This window comes from Aspergillus nidulans, chromosome I (genome assembly GCF_000011425.1).
Source record: "Aspergillus nidulans FGSC A4 chromosome I".
Classification (NCBI taxonomy): Eukaryota; Fungi; Ascomycota; class Eurotiomycetes; order Eurotiales; family Aspergillaceae; genus Aspergillus; species Aspergillus nidulans.
The window spans coordinates 2,643,097-2,655,868 of NC_066257.1; the positions used below are offsets into that span (position 1 = coordinate 2,643,097).

At 50.9% G+C, this 12,772-nt stretch overlaps 4 protein-coding genes across 4 annotated transcripts, besides 1 other annotated feature; 3 read left to right on the plus strand and 1 right to left on the minus strand.

Annotated features, from left to right (window-relative positions):
• Positions 1-12,772: part of a sequence feature (contig 1.110 1211..298245(1)) that runs on past both edges of the window.
• On the plus strand, positions 797-2,889 carry ANIA_06638 (protein dmtA; the record flags this gene model as incomplete). Its single annotated transcript, XM_659150.2, has 2 exons — positions 797-2,214; positions 2,269-2,889. 2 exons carry the CDS (start codon positions 797-799, stop codon positions 2,696-2,698), a joined length of 1,848 nt encoding a protein of 615 aa, XP_664242.1. The 3' UTR covers positions 2,699-2,889.
• ANIA_06639 (putative 2-methylcitrate dehydratase mcdB) lies at positions 3,146-5,299 on the plus strand (the record flags this gene model as incomplete). Its single annotated transcript, XM_659151.2, has 4 exons — positions 3,146-3,655; positions 3,727-4,504; positions 4,557-4,741; positions 4,794-5,299. 4 exons carry the CDS (start codon positions 3,146-3,148, stop codon positions 5,226-5,228), a joined length of 1,908 nt encoding a protein of 635 aa, XP_664243.2. The 3' UTR covers positions 5,229-5,299.
• ANIA_06640 (M20 family metallopeptidase) lies at positions 5,992-7,444 on the minus strand (the record flags this gene model as incomplete). The annotated part of the gene is made up of 4 exons (XM_659152.1): positions 5,992-6,215; positions 6,290-6,423; positions 6,484-7,292; positions 7,352-7,444. 4 exons carry the CDS (start codon positions 7,442-7,444, stop codon positions 5,992-5,994), a joined length of 1,260 nt encoding a protein of 419 aa, XP_664244.1.
• Positions 8,949-10,607, plus strand: ANIA_06641 (uncharacterized protein; the record flags this gene model as incomplete). Its single annotated transcript, XM_659153.1, has 6 exons — positions 8,949-9,138; positions 9,185-9,320; positions 9,419-9,516; positions 9,609-9,746; positions 10,180-10,214; positions 10,422-10,607. The coding sequence occupies 6 exons, from the start codon at positions 8,949-8,951 to the stop codon at positions 10,605-10,607; spliced, it is 783 nt and encodes a 260-aa protein (XP_664245.1).

Genomic DNA, 12,772 nt, shown 5'->3' on the forward strand with positions numbered 1-12,772 from the left:
GCAAGAGAGAACATGGCTAAGAAGAGTCTTAGGAGGAAGGGAAGACGAGAAGTCAACCTCATCTTTTTATTTCCCAAGCCCATCTTTCTCCGAATTTTTTCCCGCTAAACCGGACAGGGAACCAAGGCTCCATTCGGCAGAGGATCGGATATTAGTCATTTGTTACTAATCCACTATATACTCAACTGTTGGGTGTACTCTGTACTGAGAGCAAAACGGAGATCTAAAAGACTCTCAGGTTCTATAAGTTCAATAGGTAAGATAGAGACAGTTCACTTCTATGCTTCAGCTGAGGCTTAAATGTGTTATCCCCACAGCTTGCCATGAATCCTCTGCTTGCCTCACCTGGCCCCTAAAAAGGATCGATATGGGGCTTCACTTATACTCAGTCGGGAAAGACATCTGATCAGCGTAGAACCTTGGGGTCAGATGTTACTCTTCTTTCTTTGTTGAGCATAGTGCTTAGAAAATGACCGGTTGTATGCAGATGTTTTATCTGCTAAGCCTGGCTTCCAGCAAAACCTGCAATCTGCAGTATTCGTTTCCTCGTTTGATCAAATATTCCATCTAGTCAAACAATGAATGTTTTATTCATTTCGTATTGATGTCTCAAAACCCTCTTGCTCCAAGTCCGTAATCTCATATAAGACTCTCTTCTCTATTCCGCAGCCGGCCTGTTTCAACACTTTCACTACCTACTGACCAGCCTTTTCTCCTCGTATATTGGTCTACTCCCCTGCGTCTATATTCTCTAAGGCCATCTTGTCTCAGATTATCTTCTCTGAGACTGTATTTCATGAGACAGTCAGCCTATATTTACCTAACCTTTGTTTCTTCTTGCACTGTCTGTGAACTTTTGCTGTATACATTCCTCACTCGCCTCTCGTTGCCTTCTTGCTCTCGCGACATGCACAATTTCTACCGTCCCAGTGTGATTGTCGATGACGCTAGCGACGCCAGCAGTGTCACAATCGACCACGACCCAGATCGGTTGTACTTTTTGCGCGAAGACTCTGACACAGCAACCAGGGAATTTATTGATCTTACTGAGGATGAGACGACGCATGATGGCGAATACATAACCGACGAGTGTTTCGAGGTACTGCGCGAGGACTGGCTTGCTTCCGCGTGTGCTTCCAGTCCTCTCTCGCCGGAGCTTCCGGAAGGGCAGCTGCTAGAAGAGGTCTGTGATGCTGACGGAATTGTCTACAAGCCGGGCAATTCCGTCGAGCTCCACGATGGCGCATTCTTCCGAATTTGCTCTATACGGCAAGCATTGAAAGGCAATATAATATTGACCGGCCGCCGGTTGCTCAAATTCAAAGACCACCCAGACAAATACCTTCCCCAATGGCGCAATGAGCTGATTTGGGTTGCCGATGAAACTGCGGAGATTCCTCTCTGGTTCGTTCGACGTTTTGTCTCAGTACACTTCAGCAACGTTTGTCCCATTGGTCAAGACTGTCAGAAGAATAATAATCCTGATGGCCTATTCTGCCGCTTGAAGAGGGTTATTCAGAAAGAGACTACTTCAATTGAATACCTGACATTCGAGGAAGCCGATGCCGGGTTCCGCGCGCCCTCGGCAAGCTTGCGCCATGGTTGGCGGGGGGAAACCGCTCCTTTCGGCAGCAAAGAGGAAGCTGAGACGCCGGTGATTGTGTTAGATGATGACAATGACTTTCAGGATACAATATTAAAACAGAAGGCGCAGCGGAAGTATACCTTCGGTGACGGATTCTGTGGTGCGGGTGGGGTCTCGTGCGGCGCTGAAGCCGCTGGCTTGGACATCAAATGGGCCTTTGATTTATGCCCCCACGCGGCAGCAACTTATCGACTGAATTTTCCCAATGTAGAATGTGAGGGAAGCGATATTTTCAGCTTTATGACCAGCAATGAGGAGTTTATGAGAGTGGACATCTCTCATGGCTCGCCCCCGTGTCAAACCTTCTCGCCTGCTCACACAATCCCAGGGCCCAATGATGATGCCAACTCAGCAGCTATATTCTCATGCTGGGACCTCATTCGTAAAGCAAAACCGAGAGTTCATACCATGGAAGAAACGAGCGGTCTGTTCGATCGGCATCAACAAGTGTTCCTCCGGGTTATCTGTGATTTCATAGAGACAGGGTACTCCGTCCGATGGGCCCTTCTTAATTGTATGTGGTATGGGGTGCCACAGTCTCGAAAGAGATTGATTATCATTGCGTCAGGGTATGCGTGCTCAAGATTCGATGCTGACTCATGACTAACATCGGTCCTTTTTAGGCCTGGGGAAAGCCTCCCACGGCTGCCAAGGCCTACTCATGGCCTGCCAGGGTCCGGGCTGCGTGATCTTACAACAATCAGCCAGGCAATTCGCGATATCCCCACTGGAAGTCCCGATCACGACGTCGTTGCCGCACGGGGTCGCGGAGTTCATAATCGAAGAGCTCCATTCGACGGAAACCGACAAGCTCGCACAATAACATGCGGCGGTGGGGACAATTATCATCCCTCTGGATTGCGCGGTTTTACCCTCAGGGAGTTTGCTTGTCTGCAAACCTTTCCTCTGGGCTTTCGGTTCCTGGGCGGTAGGACGCAGGTAAAGAGGCAGATCGGCAATGCAGTGCCTCCCCTACTGGCCAAAGCTGTCTTTAAGGAAATCATCAGGTCGCTGCAAGACACCGATGAGCGTGAATTGCACGAAAACCAATGATCGCCATTAGGGTCCTGAGGAACCACATGCTCTGGACCTAGCCGCGGGATTGCAGAACGCCGTCCAACCGTGGAGACCTCGGCGAGCGATCGGAAGCGATAACACGCTGGACAACGGGAAGAGGCTCAGTCTGTTCTCAGCCAAGACAGATAGTAGTGGCAGATCTTCCAATTGAACGTTTGATGATTGCTGGTCTGTGTAAGCGGTTGATTGAGTCGAGATAGTCGAGATGGCCGGGTCATAGGAACGCTGGAGTGGTAGATGCGGGGTACGGTGGGAAGCGCCATCTGGGGCACCCGTTGACCAGCTTGGAAGGGCCGAAAAGCGCTACAATCACTAAAGAGCACATTAAGGCGAGTCCGATTCAAAGGACGTAAAGCAGCTTGAGCAAGATGCCAAATTCCGAGATCGGATGGTAAAATCACCGAGTGTAACCGGCGAGCAGCTATGTACTCCTTACGGTGTGCGGGTAAATGCCCGGCCCAGAGGCGTAAAAGCCACGGCCTCGGCTCAGTCGGCCAACCGTCAATCCCTCCCTCCCAGAGACTCAGCCGACCCTTCTTCTTCTCTCCCTCTCCCTTCCTTCCGACCAGGCGATTTCTTTCTTCTCCTTCTGACATCAATTGGGTATTGCAATCTCAATCCTATCTCTGTGTCCTTTCTCTTCTCTTCACTATGTCTGCCTCTTCAGCGCTGAGACGGCTGACCCACAGGTCTCCCCGCAATCTCCAGTCCCGCATCGCTTCGCTCTCCCGCACCTCTTGTTCCCCTTCGTCGACGTTCAACTCCTACAGAGCTTCTTCATCTCCTGCTTTACCTCGTGCTTCGAGATTCTCAACAATGGCTTCTCTACGATCGGCGGCGCCAATTCCCGCGTCCTCCCAAGTGGACTATGATCCTGAAATCAAGGACATGGCCGACTACATCCACAACTACAAGATCGACTCTGATCTCGCGGTATGAGCTCCAATTGAGAACCCAATTATGGATTGATGGGGTAATACGCAATTGGTACTGATTAAATACAGTTCGACACCGCCCGCCTGGTTCTCCTTGATACTCTTGGATGTGGTCTGGAAGCTCTGAAGTTCAAGGAGTGCACCAAGCTCCTTGGACCGGTTGTTGATGGCACTGTCGTTCCTAACGGCACTCGCGTTCCTGGTACTCCCTACCAGCTAGACCCTGTAAATGGTGCCTTCAACATCGGTGCAATGATCCGCTGGCTCGATTACAATGACTGCTGGCTCGCTGCTGAGTGGGGTCATCCTTCCGACAACTTGGGCGGTATTCTCGCAGTCGCTGACTGGGTCTCTCGTACCAACCGCGCCGGTGGAAACATCGCCGGTGGTAAGATCTTCACCATCAAGGAAGTCTTGGAGGCAATGATCAAGGCCCACGAAATCCAGGGTGTTCTCGCCTTGGAGAACTCCTACAACAAGGTCGGTCTGGACCACGTTGTTTTGGTCAAGGTTGCCACCACCGCTGTTGTGTCCAAGATGCTTGGTCTCAGCGAGAAGCAGACCGCCGACGCCATCACCCAGGCGTGGGTTGACGGTCAGAGTCTCCGCACCTACAGACACTCCCCCAACACCATGTCTAGGAAGTCCTGGGCTGCCGGTGACGCCTGCCAGCGCGCCGTTAACCTTGTTCTCAAGGTTCAAAAGGGTGAGGGCGGTCTCAAGACCGTCCTCTCTGCCCCCGTCTGGGGTTTCTATGATGTCCTGTTCAAGGGCAACAAGTTCAAGTTCCAGCGCCCATACGGCAGCTACGTTATGGAGAACGTTCTTTTCAAGGTTTCCTATCCCGGTATGTGTCCCTTGCCTCGCTCGTGCCTAGGGGGTTGCTAATGTGTGTAAAGCCGAATTCCACTCTCAGACTGCTATTGAGGCTGCCGAGATCATCAACAAGAAGCTCGCCGCCCTCGGCAAGAGCGCCAAAGATATCAAGGAGGTCACTAACCGCACCCACGAGGCGTGCATCCGCATCATCGACAAGCAGTTCAAGGCTATGGACAACTTTGCGGACCGTGACCACTGCGTTCAGGTATGACATCTTAAACACGAATGAGAAGTTGGCAAATACTGATTGCACTCAGTACATGGTGGCTACTATGCTCGTCTTCAACCGCCTGACTGCCAATGATTACGCCGATGGCTCCGAAGCCGCCACCTCTCCTCTCCTCGAGGACCTCCGCAAGCGCATTCGCTGCGTTGAGGACCCTAAGTTCACCCTGGACTACCACGACCCCAGCAAGCGTACCATCCCCAACGCTCTCACCGTCACCCTGAACGACGGAACTGTGCTCGACGAGGTTGTCGTCGAGGCACCCCTCGGCCACCGTCTCCGCCGCGACGAGGCCAAGCCCGAGATTCTCGACAAGTACAAGCGCCACCTCCAAGCCCACTTTGACCAGGCTCGTCTCCAGGAACTCGTCGACCTTGGAAACAACAAGGCCGAGCTTGAGGCCTACGAGGTCGACAAGTACGTTGACCTGTACGTCAGGGACAAGATTGTTGCTCCTACCGCGTAAGATGTATGAAGTGTGAAAAATTAGACATTTAGCGTGTATATGTTCAAATATAATATCGACTGCGCGTTCCAGAATGAGGATACTATCAGCTTCTGATTTTTAGCCCCAGCCGAAGCGATGTTCCTGGCACACGTTGGTGCTAGCTAGGGGCGGGCCTTATAAACATCCAACGTTAACCTAAACCACACTAAAATAACCTAGACAGACTGATAAGTCATACACAGACACAAAGGGCTTGCAAACTGAGGTAATTGTAAGGTACTGAGGTAATTGTAAGGTGTCAGGGGTGAGGGTGAATCAAAATAATAGATAAAAGATAAAAAAAGACAGCCGAACGGGGGGGTCGAACCCCCAACCTTGAGATTAAGAGTCTCACGCTCTGCCGATTGAGCTAGCCCGGCTACTTGTTGAAAGGCTACTTCAACAATAAAAATAAGTTGAGCAACCTTGAGCAACCACAGTTTTCAGCTTTTTGGCGCGACCCCACGGGCTGTATAGTCCTCTAGAATTTATCAGCACCTTGCATAATACCCCTAACTGGTTCAATAGTGGCTCCTAGTACTTATGGTGCTTATAAGACTGCTAGGTATTCTAGAGAGCTTATTTCCATCAACATTCTTTATAATTCTTAGTCCCCGCAGTGATCACAACGAATATATAATTCTGCCTTTGTGCACCAAGTGCGCGCGTGGCTTATTGTGCAGCTGAATCGGCGAAGAGACACAACCTGTATTGATTCATCGAAAAGAGGCGATTGCTGCTGCTATAATGACCCACCTCGCAAAAAGTCTTCCTCAACCTGCCTGGCGAAATCATCATCATCCAAAAAATAGCAAGCGGTAACAGCCATGCCGGCCGCACAATCAAGCGCTCGTCTATACGCATTGGGAGATCCCGCCCCATCAGTAAACTGCGGAGTATGGTTGCCGCTTTTGGCCGAAATGAAGAATATCCCGTGGAAGCCGGGGATTGCGTAGGATACGTTTCCTTCAGGAGGTCATGTTAGGAGAAACTGTTGTTGGAGGTAGTTGCTACTCTGGATTGTAGGTAATGTGACGTACCCATGTCTGTCGACGCACTGCCCCCTGCTCCCTGGGGGCTATTGAGGAGGACATGTTGGCCCATGGCTCGCATGACGGAGACGTAGCTCTCGCAGATATGCTCGTTGGATTTGACGTCAGCGTATGAGGGACCCCTATACCAGACGGTGAGTCCGAGATTGCGATACCGAATAAGACCCCAGCGAAACACCTACCACTGGAATTCCACCTTACACCCCGTAGCAGTCGCCGCGGCCTCAAAACATTTCACAACCTTCTCGGTCAGTGGTTTCAGCGTTGCCAAAGTCGGGGAGCGGATATAGTAGTCCACGCTCGCTGACCAGGGGATGATATTCGGTCTGTCCCCGCCATTGACGATAATCCCATGTACCCGCTGAGAGGGTAGAATCTGCTGCCGGAGAAGAGAGATGTTTACATAGGCTGCTACAACAGCATCGAGGGCATTGACCCCTTCCCAAGGCGCCGCGGCAGCATGCGCTGGTTTCCCGGTGAAGGTTACGCGGACTTTGTCGTTTGCCAGGAACCCGCCTTCGGGCGGCTTCGCTACGCTCAGGAGGTTAGCTTGACCCGGTGGCAGTGCCGCAGGATGGACCATTAAACAGGCGTTGACGCCTTTGTATGCACCGCTGTCCAGTAGACGGATCTTTCCGCCGCCAGACTCCTCTGCTGGAGTTCCGAGTAGGCGGACGGTATAGACTAAGCCAGCAGGAGCAGCGATTTTCATCGCCTCGCAGGTAGCGATGAAGGCAGCTATAGAGCTAGTTGCAATCAGGTTATGGCCACATGCATGCCCAATGCCCGGAAGGGCATCGTATTCGGCGTTGAATGTTAGCACGCGGCCATTGTCGGCGTCGCCATGCTTGTATTCGATCTCGAACGCGGTGTCTAATCCGTAGGCGTGGCGTCGGACAGAGTAGCCCTCCGATCTGAGCGCCTCGAAGAGCTCGCAAATGTTATTATGCGCCTGGTGCTCGTTGTATGCAAGTTCTGGGTTGGACCATATCTTTGACTGTTAATGCATGTCCATTGACCACGACATTGCGGGACGATTGACCGACTCACTTTGTGGTTTATGTCCTGAAGCTTCTCGTCATACTGTCGGAGAGCAATCTGAACTGGTTTGAGATAGCGTAACTGAGATGCGCTGAGCTGCATTGTGCTGTTTTGTGGTCGGCTAGAAGGACTGTTAAAATGCGAGAAGGGGTACTAGAGACCGTCTACCCACCGAGCAGAGGGATAACACTATCCTCAGTTCACCAAGCAGATGAAGACCCGTGCTGAGGATGCTGGTCTTTTAAAAGAAGTCCAGGCCAGGCGAGCGTGCTCTTGGGTAGCCTGATCCGGTCAAAACTCGGGACCCCGCACATGGTTGGAGAAGTGCTAGTTGAGTGTTATCAAGGCCATTTCGAATGGAAACCATGGTTTGAACATGAATCTAGACTCTGTAGTCCGTAGCTGTAGCCTGTACTCATAGCGATGGGTATGCAGGTACATGATTTTCCAAAAAGCTCCTTACCAGGCCAAGACTTGGGGTCAGTGATTTAATACAGATGCGAGGTCACACATTACCGGTATCTAAGCGTCTTCCTTCATTCCCTGGATTGGCGTGTCGCTAGGGGAGGCAACAATCACGATCAACACCAAGGTGACATTCATCACCAACCACATCCCTTTCATCGAAAGAAGTCTTTTCAATCGCATTGGTCGACAGCAGAAAGTGTCTTGGGGCGAGGCTGCGGAATCACGCGGGCGATTTGCAATGTTAACGTGTCTGAAAAAAGGCATCAAGGATAGCTTTTTGTTTTCAGGAGTGTGTCAAGAGGAACTGGGTCTGTTTCGATCCTACAGTCATTTGGCTTCTTTTCACTGGAGATGCCAGCTAACAGACGTGCAGAGCCAGCACAAGACCGTCCATGCTCCCAGAATGGTACCATCCATAAGACATCAGACTTCAGCTCTAGGCTGTCTTTGACCGTGACTCAGTGGATGGTTCTACAACCCTTTCCCCTGACATTCGTTTCCTGGCACAATCCGACAGGTCTATCCTCTTTTCTGCGATGCGTATTTTGCTCAGGTCGATAAAATGCCCACACTGGGCCGTGACTCGTAAACTCAAGGGCGAACGCTTCCTAGGCAGGATGAAGATAGATTTCTTGGACGCCAAGGGACAGGAGGTTATACGGAAGGTCGCTGACTAGCTTGAGAAGTACTGGATAACACGGCCGCGGGATCGAGCCGGGCGTCGCCACAGATTACCTGGACGATATCATTTATCAAGCTTGTGTAGAGTGTGTTGAGAGAGCAACTCTGTTCAAGATGTTTTCCTTTCTGACCTCGGCAGTCATATTCTTCGCCCTTAGACCGACACGTTTCCCAAATCGCTGTGCACTTCTGCAAATAAAGTGGCTTGCCACGGGAAACCCGACCGGCGGAGCCTTCTCGATGGCGATATCATCAATCTCGAAATTTCGCTCTACCAAGGCGGCTACCATGTCAATATCAGGGTGATCGAGCTAAGGTAGACCCCGATTCGGTCATGGTAGCCGGGTAACACGCGAATGCTTGGATTTGGCAGTCGAAACGTCAAGATTGGCACGCCTATACGGGCGTTCTGTCACATTATTGAAGAAACTGTAATGTAGTCACAGCCTGAGTGGCCATGGCTTTCATACAGAATTCCAATCCCCCGCCATTCATACCCCATTATGGCAAGAACAAGGAAGTGGGAGTGTGTATGGCCGGAATGACTTTTACTATTGAGCCTATACTTGCTCCGGGAAGTCCTCGGGTAACTGTTGACCGGGTGACTGGACGAATCACTGCCGATGGCAAACGAACTGCTCAGTTTGGTGCGTAAGGAAACATATTAGCAGTCATGAACTGACATACGTTTAGAACACACCTTGCTTGTCACGGAGACAGGTGTCGAAGTCCTGACTGCGCGAAACGCAGATTCACCTGGAGACCCTGCCTTGTTGCCGACTACCAGTGAGGCTACAGAAGCTAATCGACGACCGGACATAGCCAAAGCGTAAGCCCGTGACCAAAGCCAGAATTTCTGATGTCGTAGACAGAAATGAAGAGATGGAATATTCTCAACGCCAGATCGAGACGCAGTGCAAACTAAAGATGGGCTTGGAATGTCCTGAGCCGGCTTTTTTTCTTTTACTTTGGATCATTTGCTCCTACAGCCCAGTCGTGTGGCTTTACCATCGTGCAACCAATAAGTGAGTAAGATTGTTTGCTCGTTTGTCTAGAATCTGGTCTTAGACTCAGCCTCAGTCCTCATTTGAGTCATACTGCTTATTCACATCAACAGCGGCAGGAGCGGTTATGAGGGACATGGCTTTGACCCATCAGGTTACTTCTTACATTCCTTTGCCTTCGCTTTGCTATGGACGGGTTTACGTGCAGATGATGGAGTATCCTCTGGAAACGAAACAATACAGCCGTGAAGGTAACGCTATGTGTCCATGGAAACCAACTAAGCCAAGAACCTGAATTATTTGAGCATGAGGCCAGTTTAAGGAAGATGACAATCAAATGGCTAGGTTCTTTAATTGCCCATATTGCATCAGTAACCGCTATGTTAGAGTGGTACATTCCCTATCTCTAACAACAATACCAGGGAAATTGGCGAGTTATGCTCTTAAAGGGACCTCCGTGCTCTCCATGCCTTGTTCTTTAAGACGGCCTGCCACGCTATGCTCCCTGCGGCATGACGGTATCGTAATGGAGCGACTCGATGGAACCAACGTCCAAGGATAAGCGGTATGTTCGAACTCCTGTTCTGGCCATGGAGGATTGAACAGTTGTCAGGCTTGATTCTATAACGCCTTGACCCGCGCTACTGAGTGGCTTTGAGTGGCTTTCTGAATGATGTGTTATAGGCTCGACAGTCGAATTGGGCTTTGAAACCGGTAATGTGAGGTCTTTATCCTCTGAAACGGGTGGCAGAGTTGCTATTCCGCTCCTGCGGATGAAGAGAACAAACAGATCACGACCAGGAGACACCTGACTACCTGCATCAGATGAGGAAGATCTAATACTTGATTGCTGAATCGACCGGAAAGACGGCCCGCGAAGTGTTCCCTGAGTCACATTTCGACAGACTTCCTGCAATTCAAAACAGCTCACAATCTACCTGCAACCAGCTGCAGAACAGCCCTGCTGCATTGAAGGAAACCTGACAGCGGTCAAGACGAGCGTCATTGTATCCCGAAACGCAGTCAGCATCACGGCGATTGCAGAAGTCTGGAGTCGCGTGATGGCGATTACATCGGGCATTATCCGCCTTCTACCTGTGAACTACATGTAGTATCTCAAACCCAACCTTGCTTCTGTGCTAGCCTGCCCGGCCGCCAAATGCAGGCAAACCAGCCTATCCCGCACTGTCGCCTGGCGCGGCTGTTCCTTACGTTGACGAATCCTGATCGGGCCTGGAACTAACTCGACCAGGCCTCAACCGACCCCGGACTCCGCATTGATTGGCGTTTAGCTGCTAAGGACTGCAAAGCTGCAGTCCAGGATTGGACATCAATACGCGGACATCACAGGAGCTCGGACAACTATTTCACCCAATTCATCGATTGGAAGACCCAATCTCGAGTGACACCCGTGCTTTATTTGTGTTTGCATTTGAACTGAAATGCCTGAGCGTCTTGCATCCAACCACTACGAAAGAAACAGCCACGGGACTGGATAAATCCGTCATAACTGGGGAATTTACCTCTACGCAGTGCGCGTGAGAGTGTCCAACCGGCCAAAAAACCCTTTCTTCTTCGATTGTTCGAAAATGCGGTCAGGAACTGCACTGAACGTGGGGGTTTGGCATTGCGGGTTATGACTGAACCTGCATATGAAGTACATGGGGTAGGCCACTAGTAGCCTGACAAGGCGCCGAACCCCAACGCGGGCCTCGACGACAGCCCACCACGCTACACCTTCCATCTTCAATCCACATACTGCCCATGCCAGGCTCATCCTCGCTCATTGTCATCTACACCTAGATGAGTTCGAAGGAATGCAGCAAGAAATCTACTTGCAGTATATGCTCAAAAACATAATTCACATGGCTCGAACTCTACATGAATCCTTCAAGCAAACCCAAGGCAAACATGCACGACCAACCCCAACCCCATCCCCGGATCCTAGACCCCGGATGCCGGACCTTGAACCCTGAATTATGAACCTTGGGCCTTGACCATGCACGTCCTGAAGGATGAATCGACGTCTCACCCGCAGAGCCCAACCCAGAGCAGCCAAAGCACCGGCAGTTAGTAAACGGGAAGATCAAGAAGATCAAACAAGCAGGAGAGAGGGAATCGGCATCACCACCACCGTCGCTCAGCCTAGCAAGTCTCCTAATCCTCAAAAGCGATAAGTTGGGATAACTCCGAACTAACCCCGGTGGTCGCCCTTTCAGTCTGTTAAATACCACACTTAGTGACGTTAAGCAAAAGCCGCTATCTCCTCGGAACACGGAACCTCGCCAGAGACTGAAACGGGAAAGTCTTTGACCGATGATGCGATAGGCCTGTCCGTAGCTGTGGGGTTGAAGATCGATGATGTAGTCACCCATGGGTCGCGGTCTTGGCCAATCTAATCCTGCGCTCAGATCGGAAATGGGTTCGGAGTCACCGTTGGTCTCGCTTCAAGGCGCCCTAAAGACAGAGACTGTTCATAATATTTGCTTGGAAGTATGTACAGCTCTCTTGGTTACCTTCTACCATTGAAAATACTCTTTACCAAAGAACTAGCTTCCCCCCTTTAAAAAAAAAACCGAATCATATAGACAAAACGCCAAGTCTGGGGGCCAGCCCAGCCGAGCCGAGCCCAGCCCGACTCAATTCATACTCCGTAGAAAATAGCTAGGATATCGCAATTGGGGTATCTGACAGGCAACATGTAGAGAGAGGCTTTCAAGCAGAACCAAGCAAATCCTTACAAACTGGGCATCTGTACTGACATTGCGCATGGGACTGAACCCGAAGATACTCGAACCATGATGCTAAACATGCCGTATGGAAGACGTGGTTGCATCGCGTGAGGATCAGCACGCCTCGGTGGCCGAGCGAGCCCGAGGCATTGGTACTTGCGTTCGTGTGCGATCTTGTTTCGCAACTAGGACCTCGACTGAGATGTAGGTTCCAAAGCGACCGGGACCCGGGCCGGTTACTCTCGTCGTCATTGTTTGCTGATGGTATGCAGGGTTCGGAATGTGAATGCGGATGTCCTATGTGTGCTGTTTCGGGGGGACTTGGACGAGGAGCTATATGTTGCTGACATTGTGGTAGGGTTTGCACAGTGGAGCTGGACATGGATATGGATGCCGACGCAGCTAAGGTGGACGGTGCGAGTAAAGACGTGAGACAGATGGGGCTAGAAGGGAGCATCAGCGTCAGCGTCATCTAGTTAGCAAGCAAATGATCGGGCTATTTCATTTCAATAACACATAATCTGGCGCGGATCAGCGCTGGGAAG